At 38.0% G+C, this 14,238-nt stretch overlaps 1 protein-coding gene across 3 annotated transcripts in view; it reads right to left on the bottom strand.

Moving 5' to 3' along the window:
* Positions 1-13,194, bottom strand: part of NLRC4 (NLR family CARD domain containing 4) — a 46,037-nt gene extending 32,843 nt beyond the window's left edge. For 2 of the 3 annotated variants that reach the window (XM_027113436.1, XM_027113435.1), the window contains exons 1-2: positions 13,048-13,194; positions 3,115-3,241 (exon numbers count right to left, since the gene is read on the bottom strand). In XM_027113436.1, the coding sequence (XP_026969237.1) occupies position 3,115 (1 nt within the window). In that variant the 5' untranslated portion in view covers positions 3,116-3,241; positions 13,048-13,194. The remainder of the gene's footprint in view (positions 1-3,114; positions 3,242-13,047) is intronic. The other variant, XM_027113434.1, reaches the window with a different exon arrangement.
* Between the last annotated feature and the right edge of the window lie 1,044 nt (positions 13,195-14,238).

The following is a 14,238-nucleotide window of genomic DNA, read 5'->3' as shown; positions in this document are numbered from 1 at the left end:
TCTGGGGGTAAAGGCCTGAATTCATAACACGTACCAATCTGCATGTTATAAATATTCCCACTGAGGCCAAATTCAAGCTAACAATGTATGTCAACTGGCTAACAAAAATCATAAAAATTCAACAGTGAGTTCTCACAAAACAGTAAGAACCAGCTGTAGTACACCACTGGTTCCTTGTCTGTACAATGGAGTTGAGAACAGTATTTTACTTATGAAGTTGTAATGAGAACTCGTGTATAGTATTTCATACAAAGTAATAGCTCAATAAATGTTAGCTACTATTTTTAGCCATTATTCTGCTGTCAACACTCAAAGGAGTAGCACATTTTATCTCCCATAGAATTTGGTATTTTCTGAAGAGTATCACTGCAAAATAGTCATCTGTATTCAGTTTAAGCTCTCTCACCTCTCACAGTGAGGTTCCCTGAAGAAGCTGTCTCGTTTCTGTGTCTGCCTTGCCAAGATCTAACTCTCCCAGGCAGTCCATGCCAGCTCGGAGAAGTGCCTCCCTGGTGTTGTACTCTCAGACACTGTCTGCACTACTTTTCCTCTTGGGCTAGGCTGCTCCTGGTTTTCAAATCTTTCTTGACTCATCCAAGTGGATACCTCCTCCCGAAGACCCTGAGGCATCTCTGGTCTGAATTACACCATCAGGCACTCAGACCCCCAGGATCGTACCCCAGGTCCCCTTTCTCTCTGTCCCATGCAGATCTCTACTGCTAACCTCAGCTGGAATGTTACCACATCCCTGTCTACGTGGCCGGTCAGCAAGTCTCTCTCTCGCCCTCTGGGGTCTCATCTGTTTTCTAGGCTTCTACATCCTCCCTATGGAGACAACCTCTAAGTCTGATTCTAGTCACTTAGAAAGGCCTAGAGACCACCGCAAGATCACAGGACTAGCCTTTTGGAGGTGACATTTCTTCAGCTGTAAAATTAAGATATTGATACTTTAATTCTTTAAAAGGCTCATGAAAAAGACTGAATAAAGTCACATAAGGCACAGACATAAAAATATTTTAAAATTTGAAAAGTGTGCTGCTATGTAACTGTAAGATGTTCTTATTACTAGCCATGGTATCTCCCTGAGTGTGGACTACCATACTCCTCTCTTATCAAGTAGTTAAGTGAAAACCATGCTGCTTATTCATTCATCCAGTATTCATTCTTAGCAGAATATCTCTGTTTAGACTAGTGCTGTACAGTAGAATTTTCTGAGATGATAAACATGTTCTATATTTGCTCTGTCCAGTAGTGGAGCCATTAGTCACGTGTGGCTATTGAGCACTTGAAATGTGGCTAGCGTGACTGTGAGACTGAATTTTACATTTTATTTAGTTTTTGTTTATTTAAATTACTGTGCGACTGAATTTTAAATTTTATTTAGTCTTTGTTTATTTAAATTTGCATTAAATAGACACATATAGCTACTTACTAGTAACTACATTGGATAGCATAGTCTACACCCAGTCATCAAAGTGGAAAGAGTTATATTTTGGTCGCCACTTAGATCTACTCCGTGTTTCTTCACAATGATCTTGACAGATCTCTCTGCTTTCTGACCAGGAGGGTAAGCCCGAGTAGGTGATGGCAGGAGACCAATATTTTTTCCTTTTCAACCATAAAAACCAGAGAGTTTAATGAAAAGCAAGCTTGTATAAAAGAACATTCATGTTCAATAGGCAAAAAAATTAGACATATCATTGAAGAAATTAGGGGCAACAAATTGCACTAAGGGGAAAAATGCTTTCAGGTAATATAGGAAATATAAATGTACTTTTGATTCTTGAATAAAATCTTAATGTATTACAATATTCTCAGCATATAAGAAAATTCCAACAGGAGATAATTTCTAGTGGAACAGAGCTGAACTTTCCTTCTTCTGAAGGGACTCAGATTTGAATTGCTGACTTGATAAAAAGATAGATCATGTAATATTCTTCCTGAGTGCATCTTCAGGACTGACAAAGAGATCAGAAAGAATAGCGTCTTTATTCAATTACTGTTACAAATAGGAGATGTGTTCTGGAAACACCCACAGAAATAAAAACACAATTAACATAATGAGATGTCATTTTGCACCTACCAATTATTTATATTTTATTTGTGTTATCATTTTTCACATAAATATTGTTTATTGTCTATTTTACCCTTATTCCACCTTCTCCCTGTACCCTCCATTCCTGAATTACACTCGCAAATATACACCATATTGTAAGCACTGTGAGAACAAAAAGCATGCTTTGTTTTGATATTATACCCCCAGGGCCTAGAACTGTGGTTAATTAATTAACATTTGTTGAATAAATGAATTTGGTACAGATTAAAATGAAAAACCTCACCATGATGAAAAAGTTGTGAGAAAGCATTTACCATTAGAACTATTGGATAGTGCTGCAGTGAACATTGGGGTGATATATGTATACGTATAACTGATTTACCTTGCCGTACAGCAGAAACCAACACGACATTGCAAATCAGTTACACTCCAATAAAAATTTTTTAAAAATAAAGTGTTTGGAATAGTAAAAAACAAAAACAAACAAACAAAAAACCTATTGGATAGTTTGGGCTTATATTCTTAGTCATCTAGGATCACATTCTTGCAAGAGTTAAACATGCAGCCCAGACCTTGAACATGGTACCTTTTATTTAATGTTCCTTAAGCAAATCAATATCCCCCAAATTTGTATATTATTTCAGATTTTCCTGAGGTTTTAGGACAATGTATGTGTTTTATCTCACATAAGTCCCAAATTATTTAGAACTGAGTACTAATAGCAAAACCTTTCAAAGTGTGTGGCGATGTACCAGGAAACAGGAAATTCCCAGAAGCCATCTTTCAAACCCAGGATCTAGCCTCCCATGATGTCAGGGGACCAATATTTTAAAACAATCACTCTCTGTGAAAGTCCTAGCTTATCTGTGGTTCTGCCATTTAACACGGGCCACCATGTTTATAACTGAATTCTCAGAACCACAGAAAAATATTTGATGGGCATTCCATATATCAATATAACTGATCAGAGAAAGGCATGAATTGATTTTCTGCTCACTATCACCCGTATTTGGAAACACACTCTACAATCACGCAGATTTGATTTCTAGTATACTTACTTGTTCTGAATAAAAGCTTTCCAGCTTTCTATATCTCAATAGACAATATTAGTTCCAAATGGAGAAGTCAAAGATGACTCCAATACTGTCCTCTTCTTTCTGTAAAACGGCTACTCATTCTGTAAAACTAACAAAACAGAAACAATCAAGACAGCAACCATTGTCACTTTTGTATTTTTTTTCCCACACCAAAAAGGACGCACTATACATAATGTTTGACATTTTTTTTTCATTTAGTATATTTTGAGACATTTCTATATCAGTTAAGTAGTAAACTGCCTCATTTTAAAAATCAATTTCATTGACGTAAAATTTACATGCGATAAAATACAAGGAGCTTTGACAAATGTACACACCCAAGTCAGTAATACCCCAGTCAAGATTTAGAATATTCCCATCACTGCAGAAAGTTCCCTTGTGCCCCTTTATAATTCATTCCTCCTAGTCTCCATCAAAGCAACCACTGATCGGATTTCTTTATAAATTACTTTTGCCTGTTCTAGAAATTCATGTAAATGGACAAATGTAGGGGGTACTCTTGTGTCTGGCTCCTTTCACTTAGTATCATGCTGTTGAGATTCTCCTTGCTGTTTGCAGGAATTGGTAGTTCAGTCGTTTTTAATGGCTAAGCAGTATTCCATTGTAGGAACAGATCAATTTACCTATTAATTCTGTTGATGGACCTTTGGTTTGTGTCCAGTTTTTGGCTATCATGAATGAAGCTTCTATCAACATTCCTTTGTGGACATACGTTTTCATTTCTATTGGGTGAGAATCTAGAAGTGGAATTTCTAGGTCATATGGTGAGTGTATGTTAATTTTATAGATGGTGCCAAACTGTTTTTTAAAGTGGTCATACCATTTTACATGCTTACCAGCAGATAAAATCAACAGTTCCAGTGGTTCCAAATCCTCAGCAGCACTTGGCATTATCCGTCTTTTTAATTTTAGCCATTCTAATGAATGGGTAGTGTTATCTCATTTTGTAATATTAATTTTCATTTCTTGATGACTAATGATGTTGAGCATCTTTTCATGTACTTTATTGTTCATTCATAAACTTTTTGTGAAGTATCTGTACAAATCTTTTGCCCATTTTACAAATTGGGTTGTCTTTTTATTATTGACTTTCAAGAGTTCTTCATAGATTCTGAATACAATTTTTTTGTCAAATACATGTATTATAAATATTTTTTACTCATCTGTGGTTGTTTTGATTGTGCCTAGGATTTAATTTACAGAGATAACTGAGTGACAAAATGAAGACGTCAATGCCAATGAAAAATGTTTTATTACTTATGATTCGCAAGAGAAGGAGGGCCTGCTGTGCCACACAGGACCACATGGGGCCTCATGGGGAAGTACCAGAGTTGATCAGGAGGCAGAAGGAGCAAAGGAGAAAGCTTAGCCCAGAGCCTCTATAACAGTTTTCACAGGAAGAAACAGGTGATGCAGGGTAGGCAAGTTCAGCAAGTTTAGGATTGGATAGTTTGAATAATTTCAGTAGACTCTGGACTATAAGGGTGGCCTGGGAGTGATTTAGGGCAGGGGAAATATTGGCTTGATGTGTGAGAGTTTGATAAAGTTGGTGGTTGAAGATACGGTCTTTGGATTCATTTGTTTGCATATGAAAGGCACACTCACAGGCAAGTTTTTTGCTATCCCTAGGAATTAGCTAGCCCTGGTATGGGCAGCCTCTTTTGGCCAGCAAAGCCCCCAAGATATCAAAGCATCATAAAATATAGAAAATAAAAAACATGATTAATACAATGGTTTGCCTTTTGTTCTTTGCGTCTTTTGAAAAGCAAAACATTTTTATTTTTATGAAGCTCAACTTATTAATTGTTTCTTCTTTATGCTATTTGATTCATGCTATTTGTTCATGCTATTTGTGTCCTCTTGACAAAATCATTGTTACCCTGAGCCACAAAGATTTTCACCTAAGTTTTCTTTTAGAGGTTTTATAATTTTAGCTTTTACATTTAGGTCATTGATCCATTTTGAGATAATTTTTTGTTTATAATGTGAGATAAGGAGTTGAGGTTCACTCTTTTTCCACAGGGATGTACAGTTTTTCCATCATGATTGGTTGAAAATATCTTTTACCCACTGAACTTGTGAGCATATTTCTGGACTCTATTCTGTTCCACTGATTTATGCCTGTCCTTATGCCAATATCACACTGTCTTGATTACCGTATCCTTATAATAAGCCTTGAAATCGGGTAGTGTAAATCCTTCAGTTTTGTTCTTTTTGAGAATTGTTTGCATTCCCATATAAATTTTATTTTATTTTTATTTAACTTAATTTAATTTTATTTATTTTTGGCCACACCACACAGCTTGTGGGATTTCAGTTCCCTGACCAGGGATTGAACCCAGGCCCTCAGCAGTGAAAGCACAGAGTTCTAACCACTGGACCGCCAGGACATTCCCTTTATTTAATTTTATTTATTTATTTTTTAGCATGACGTATTAGGGCAGTTTATTACACAGCAAAAGCAACCAGGACAATGAGCAACAGGAAGTGGTGGCAAACATTAATATTGATGCAGCTTCTAAATCACAGAAACCCTAGAATTGAACCTCCTGCTTTCTGAGGTATGAATGCCACGGAGTGTCACAGTTCAACCCTTCTGCCTACATTTAGAGTTCTCTCTCCTCAGAGCCTGGTGTGTTTCAATTCTCTGCTAGGTTTCCTGTCTAACTTCTAGATCAAGAAAGTTTGAATGAACTTTAGATAAACACTTAAAATTATTTCCTGGAAGTTCACCAGACCGAACATGTGAATCCTCCCCAGTCTGCACAATTGAAAACACGTTATATAATTTCTGCTTCTCAGGGCAGTAGGGCTGTGCAAGACGCAGAACACTGGGACTGCTGCCTGTCCTCTGGAATCACATTTTATTTATTTTTTAAATATTTTAATTTTATTGGAGTATAGTTGATTTACAATGTTGTGTTAGTTTCAGGTGTACAGCTAAGTGATTTAGTTATACATGTACATATGTTCATTCTTTTTTAGATTCTTTTCTCTTATAGCTTATCACAGAATACTAAGTAGAGCTCCCTGTGCTGCTATACAGTGGGTCCTTGTTGGTTATCTGTCTTATATATAGTAGTGTGTGTGTGTACATCCCGTGCTCCTGGTTTATCCTTCTCCTACAGTGTTTCCCCTTTGGTAACCATAAGTTTGTTTCTGATATCTGTAAGTCAGTTTCTGTTTTGTAAATAAGTTCATCTGTATCTTTTTTTTAAAAATTAGAAAACAGACATGTGGACACGGCAGGGAAAGGGGAGGGTGGGACGAATTGGGAGATTAGGATTGACATATATACACTACCATGTGTAAAATAGATAGCTAGCAGGAACATTCTATAAAGCACAGGAAGCTCAACTCGGTGCTCTGTGACTTCCTAGATGGGTGCGATGGGGGTGGGGAGGGAGGTCCACGAGGGAGGGGATATAGGTATACATATAGCTGATTCACTTCATTGTACAGCAGAAACTAACACAACATTGTAAAGCAATTATACTCCAATAAAAAAAATTAGATTCCATATATGAGTGATATCATACGATGTTTGTCTTTCTCTGTCTGACTTACTTCATTTACTATGATAATCTCTAGATCCATCCATGTTGCTGTAAATGGCATTATTTCATTCTTTTTTATGGTAGGGTAATATTCCATTGTATATAAGTACCACATCTTCTTTATCCATTCCTCTGTCGATGGACATTTACATATAAATTTTAAAATTAGTTTATTAAATTCTGTTTTTAAAAGAAGATTTTTTGACTTCTGCTTTCTGGCCGGGCACGTAAGGAAGTCATTACTCCATCCTAATGTCAAGTTAAAAGCTGAATAAACTGAACATGAACAACTCTTCTTAGAGCTATCAGAGAATTGAGGTCACAGAGCAAACTGCTACTGCAAAATTGAAGACGCAGTCAGGCAGACACAGAATTGCAAACTTACTGGAGCAGAAACCCAGGAGGAGCAGACACTCATGAGCAGAAACCTCAGAGGATCTCATAACCAGGTAGGAAACCCTAAACTGTAATTGATGAATTTCTAGAGGATCAGTGTGGACAAGTCTGTGAGTTAAAAACTCTAAGAGCATCCAGTTTAGCAAAGTCCCCATGCTTTTGTGAGTTTTACCTCCAGGAGCCCTACCAGGTTCTCATAGTGTAGATCAGAGAAAAATCTCTTGCTTCCAGTAAAGGGAGGGGAAAAGTAGCCATTTTGAATTATGCCCAGAGCATTCTATTCTTTTTTTTTTTTAATTTTTATTTATTTATTTATGGCTGTGTTGGGCCTTCCCTGCTGCATGCGGGCTTTCTCTAGCTGTGGCGAGCAGAAGCTACTGTTCATTGCCAGGGCATGTGGGATCTTCCCAGGCCAGGGCTTAGAACCTGTGTCCCCTGCATTGGCAGGCAGACTCCCAACCACCATGCCACCAGGGAAGCCCCCAGAGCATTCTATTCTTCCTAAAAAATCCTGCCCTCAACATCAATTATTTTACCAGAGCCTCACCTACTGAGATATTAACAGAGCTTAGCTGACCTGGGGGAAGGGAAATACCCAGCTCCAGCCTCCTCTAGGAGGAGGAATATTTTATTTATTTATTTTACTACAGAGACTTTTAAGAGCCATTACAATCAATACCAAAGAAACAAGAGCATGGACACTATTTCAAGTTCTGGAACATAATGTGAAATAGAATATTTATGAATTTCTGCTAAACCTAGCATCATGTTTAAGGCTTTCAATAAGTCTTTTTTTCTGTTGCTTCATGTGAAAAAAACTTTTTTTAACATCTTTATTGGAGTATAATTGCTTTACAATGGTGTGTTAGTTTCTGCTTTATAACAAAGTGAATCAGTTATACATATACATATGTTCCCATATCTCTTCCCTCTTGCGTCTCCCTCCCTCCCACCCTCCCTATCCCACCCATCCAGGTGGTCACAAACCACCTAGCTGATCTCCCTGTGCTATGCAGTTGCTTCCCACTAGTTATCTATTTTACGTTTGGTAGTGTATATATATGTCCATGCCACTCTCACTTTGTCACAGCTTACCCTTCCCCCTCCCCATATCCTCAAGTCCATTCTCTAGTAGGTCTGTGTCTCTATTCCCGTCTTACCCCTAGATTCTTCATGACCTTTTTTTTTTCTTAGATTCCATATATATGTGTTAGCATAAGGTATTTGTTTTTCTCTTTCTGACTTACTTCACTCTGTATGACAGACTCTAGGTCCATCCACCTCACTACAAATAACTCAATTTCATTTCTTTTTATGGCTGAATAATATTCCATTCAACCTAAGTGAAAAAAAAGTGAAAAAAACTTTTTGAAATTAAAATTTTTAAGAAGTGTTCTTCATTTAACTATGATCAAAGATATATTAACAATTCTGGCAAGACTCCATTGAACACAAATACACAAAATGATCAATTTGCTAAAGTCATTGACAAAGGTACAGAAGGTAAGGCTTGAGAAGGGATTTTATTATTCATTACTATCCTGGACTGATATGTCGATATAGGTTTTTCCTTTTTTTGTACCTCAATATTTACTCTAGTTTGTATGTTTGTATGTTTTTACTGCCATGATTACATACACAAAATTCAATAAAAGAAAATTGTCACTACTAAAACAACAACAGGATTAAAAAATGGGCAAAGAACTTGAATAGACATTTCTCCAAAGAAGATATACAAATGGCCAAAAAGCATATGAAAAGATGCTCAACATCACTAATCACTAGGGAAATGCAAATCAAAACCACAATGAGATATCACTTGAACCTATTAGAATGGCTACTGTTAAAAACAAAAACAGAAAATAACAAGTGTTGCTAAGGATATGGAGAAATTGGAAACCTTGTGCACTTTGGTAGAAAGTAAAATGGTGCAGCTGTTATGGAAAACAGTATGGTGGTTCTTCAGAAAATTAAAAATAGAATCACTGTATGATCCAGCAATTCCACTGGGTATATATCCAAAATCATGAAAGCAAGGTCTCATTGTAAGTTGTACACCCATATTCATAGCAATATTATATTATGATAGCCAAGAGACAGAAGCAACCCATGTGTTAATTGATGGATGGATGGATAAACAAAATGTGGTATAAACACAAAATGGAATATTACTGAGCCTTAAAAAGGAAGGAAATCCTCCAGCAATCCCACTCCTGAGCATATATCCAGAGAAATCGCTAATTTGAAAAGATACATGCACCCCAGTGTTCATAGCAGCACTATTTACAATAGCCAAGACATGGAAGTGAACTAAACATCCATTGACAGATGAATGGATAAAGAAGATGTGGTACATATATAAAATGGAATATTACTCAGACATAAAAAAGAATGAAATAATGCCATTTGCAGCAACATGGATGGACCTAAAGATTATCCTGTTGCAAGGAAAGGAAGGCAATCCTGTCACAAACGGCAGTATGAATGAAACTTGAGGACATGATGCTAAGTGAAATAAACTAGTCATAAAAAGATGAAAACTGTATGCTTTAACTTAAATGAAATATCTAGAGTAGCCAAATTCATAGAAACAGAAAGTAGAATGGTAGTTGCCAAGGGCTGTGGGGAGGGGAAAATGGGTAATTGTTGCTTAACAGATACAGTTTCAATTTTGCAATACACAAAAGTTCTGGAGATTGTACAACAGTGTGAATATACATAACCGCTACTGAACTGTACACTTAAAAATGATTAAGATGGGGGAGTTTCCTGGTGGTCCAGTGGTTAAGACTCCACGCTTCCACAGCAGAGGGCACGTGTTTAGGGAACTAAGATCCTGCAAGCCATGTGGCAGAGCCAAAAAAATAAACAAATAAGTAAAATAAAATCCAATGTCTAATTTTAAAAAAATGGTTAAGATGGTAAATTTCATGTTACATGTGTTTTACCACATTAAATTAATTGTCACTGTCTGAGTTTCCTTTTTTGCCATTACTATCATTAATCTTGTTGTGTGACTATTATTGAAAATTAGTTTATATGGAGGAGGGAGGTGTACAAAATGATTTGTTTAAATGTCAAATATGCTAGGTACACCCAGCTGAGATACAAATAGTCATGTTCTTAGGGCCAAACTTTTCATCACTGGACAAATAAATGAGATTAAAATGGAACTTAGATGGCTAATGGATGGGGCACCAAAGAACTGGGCCCCATTGTCTCTGTGTGAGGAGCCAGAGGATCTGAGGCTTTCAGAGATGAGAGAAGCAAGAAAAGCTGTCAAAGGAAGAAAGAGTTTCTTTGAGGGCAGTTTTTCAAACTAGTGAGCTCATTAGCAGGTCATGATATCAACTGAAGTGTGTTACAATTAGAATAATTTTAAAAATGAAATAGAATTAAAACTATCAGAATGTACTGTATTTTTTCAGGAAAGTTTCGTTACAGTTACTTGTATATCCTGGCACTGGGTAGTGATGTCTTACTTCTTATTGTGAGTTGAAGTCAGTAAAAGTTTGAAGTTCAGTGTTGTAGGAGGAATCCCATGGAGGGATTTAATTCTGCCTGTAAGAGGTGACTTTTGAATTGTTCTTAAAGGAAACCAAAGTTCACCAGGCAGTAAAGGGGAAAGGCTATTTCTTGGCAGAGGAAGCAGCATAGGAAAGGAGCCATGGGGGAAAGAGCCTGAAAACACGGATTGAGACAACTCATGAGTGTGAGCAAGGGCCTATTTTCACTCCAGGACTGAGTTCAAATTCCAGCTCTAGCCCTGACAGCCTGGGAGTCCTCAATCAAGGGATAGTGACCGGCACACAGAAAGGATAGCAGCTACTACAGTTTCTTCCCTCCCTTCCTAGACACCTCCCAGAAAAAAGGGTGGGTCTGGGAGGAATCAGTCCTCCACTGACTAGGTTAGAGTTTAAGTGAGAACAGAAAGAAGAGGAAGAAGATAGAGGAAGGGGCCAAGAAGCTTTTTATATTCACATGTAAAGAGAATAAACTAGTCCCAGAGTTAGTCATCCAGTCACTTCGTCCACTAAAATGATTAACTAAAACTTTACGTGGATCATCAGGCAGCAATCTCAGCTGATTCTGAAGATGCTAAAAATTCATATTCAGTTTGGATACTGAATAGTCTTCCTACCCACAGAGAAGTCTGTGACTAGATCAGGAAACCTACTCAGAGATAGTCAACTAGTTATTTGTTGATCTCAAGAAGAAAATCTGCCTGTAGTATGAAGCTCGGGTCATCTATTGTTACCCACTGACATAAAGAATAAGGCTCTGACCAGTTTGCTCCCCTGGACCCTGGCTATTGCTCTGAACACCCCCCAGGTCCCACCCTTAAGCAAGATGTCCAGAGAATAACTGAATTACATGGAAGAAGTCCTTTTCCTATATTTGTGCTTTGGGAAATAATATTTAGAACTAATTCTAAAAATGGATATTTTCTTCAAAATGGTTACATGAGCTCCTTAGAGAACTGAATTTACTCAGGACCCATAAACCCACGTCTATGGAGCCATTCCTACAACTTATGGATGAAATGAGAGAAAAGTTATATATAATGGGAGCAGAGAGGCAGCACACAGAAGTGGAAAATGTGTGTGAGCTTTGGCATTGCAGTCCTGAATTCAAATCCTCACTGTGCAGCTTATTAGATGGGTACCTTTACCTATCTGAGTCTTGATTTCTTTATCTGAAACACTGACATGGATAATATCCACCTCCTAGGACTGTTATGAAGATTAAACAGGAGAGCAGTTGGGACAGCGATGGTCAGTGGGCGTTATCTGTCTCCCTTTCTAGTAAAAAGGCTCTAGTCTAGAATGCTCTTAGATCTCCAATAGACTCCAGCAATCTCACATATTATTGTTACTGTTAATGTTATTGGCTGAATTGTGTTCCCCCCAAAGTCCATATTTTGAAGCCCTAACCCCCAATAGCTCAGAATGTGACTGTACCTAAAGATGGGGGCCTTTAAAGATATAATTAAGTTACATGAGGCCTTTAGGATGGGCCCTAATCCAATCTGCTTGGTGTCCTTATAAGAAGAGTAGATTTGGACACACGGAGAGAGACCCCAGAGATGCACGCCCTGAGGAGAGATCATGGGAGGACACAGTGGGCAGGCGGCCGTCTTCAAGCTAAGGAGAGCGGCCTCAGGAGAAGCCAAACCTGCCAACACTCTGACCTTGGACTTCTGGCCTCCAGAACTGTGAGGAAATAACTTTCTGTTGTTTAAGCCAACCGGTCTGTGGTATTTTGTTATGGCAGCCCGAGCAGACTAACACAATTAGTATTATAGAAGGGCGCTGAACTGTTAAGAGAACAGTGACAGGAGACGAGGTTCTATCTTAATTCTGTAGACAATTAGCTGCGTGACCTACAGCAAGTCACTTGACTTCTCTCTACATTTTCCACCTCTCTCCTCCAGGGTTGTAAGGATTAACTGAGATGAAGTCTGTAAAGACCCTATCAATAATAGGTGTCCTGTAAGCAGCGGTTCCCTTCACCGCTCTGTCCAGATATCAGGTTTCTTGTAATTCAGGGGAGTGCATGGACTGAGCAGTGCCCCTAGGGCTTTTCAGCTCTGACCTCCTGCAACTCTAATAGCAGTCTCACTAACAACAGTAGGTTTCATTTCTGTAAAGCCAAAAAGTATTTTCAAAGTCCTTTCCCTCACAGTAAACACAAATGCATCCCTCTGACTTAACATGCATTTAAACATCAATTCTGAAGAACCCCATGAAACTCCAGCAGACCAGACTCACCACCCCTAAAAGTCTCCCTGCAGGCAAGTCCAGCCAGCCAAGCAAAACTGCATTCTTCAGTGTTAAGGCTTTCATACCCACCAGACACAAACTTTAAATGAATGTAAATCCAAATTTCAACATTAGGTTCCAAAACCCACTTAAAACCCCATTCTCTCTCCCCACTGTACCTGGATGAACAATCCAGTTGCCCTCTTCTTGGTGGATCAAAAGACACTTTTAAAATAAAGTTTCTTTTCATTTGCTTTCTGTTTCACAGCAAAGCCTGGTGTTCCTGTAGATCTGAAGTCTCATTCTGTGGCAGGGGATTGTAAGAAAACGGCAAACACTGACAAGTTCCTCTTTTCTTTTTTTTTTTTCAAAGCATAGTAAGAATGGTTTGGACACAGCTCAAACTGTGTTCAAAAGGGATCGAAAAGGGAAGATGAGTGTAAGTACAAGTAGCTGGGGAAAGAAGTGAAACGAGCTTAAAGATGCAAAAGCTGGAAATTCACAACAAGAAAGGAATTACTCATTTGTTCCCTGTTTATTCACAACATATGAATCCTACTGCTGTTAGTTTATTATTCTATAGCTTAAAATGAAAACAAAGTGTTTTGAACACTTAGTGTGCGTTAATTTTTGTCATTAACTGAGAGAGAAAGAGAAAGAAATGAAATAAACTGGTTTGGTTAGTTAAAGTTTATTGCAAAGCAGCCAAAGTCATGCTTATCATCTGTACCTCGGGTCCCAGGAGACTTCTAGCAAATGCATACTCTTAGTCACCAGGGTCCTCAGCAAGGTGAGCACAGAGCAAATGGACCACCACTATCAGCCCACCCAACTGATAGTGCTCAGGGCATCCTCCAACTATGAAGAGCCACAGGCTCCCACATGCACACACATTCAGAGCTTGTGGTCACAAACTCCAGGAAGCTAGTTCACACTCAGCTCCCAGAATGGAGAAATCTCCCAGGACTTCTCTTGAGAATGACATTCTTGCATACATTTTCCCCATCTTTGCACAATCTATCATGAGATTTTTATGTTACAAAACTTCTTATTTCAAAAAGAGCATTCCGACATTAACTTACCTGACATAGAAGGATACCTAAGTTTTACCCTAAATAAATTTCTACATTCTGGGTTTTCTATGGGAGTAACAACAGTGTTTCCCAACTTGTGAGGTGGGCGTCTCTGAAGTGAGATTAAGGGCTGTGCCATCAGCTGGATTTCTGAAATTTTAGTGAAACTTATATGTAAATGCGTGTTCACAGAGAAAAAACTGTAAAGACAGGCACCAACAATATAAATACTACTTATCTTTGGGGAGTAATTTCAAATTTTTTTCTTTTGTTTATCCATATATTCTGATTTTCTAT

Source organism: Aethalodelphis obliquidens, unplaced genomic scaffold (assembly GCF_003676395.1).
Source record: "Aethalodelphis obliquidens isolate GAN/ISIS:26980383/991018 unplaced genomic scaffold, ASM367639v1 scaffold12, whole genome shotgun sequence".
NCBI lineage: Eukaryota > Metazoa > Chordata > Mammalia > Artiodactyla > Delphinidae > Aethalodelphis > Aethalodelphis obliquidens.
This window is presented reverse-complemented; position numbering and strand designations above follow the sequence as displayed.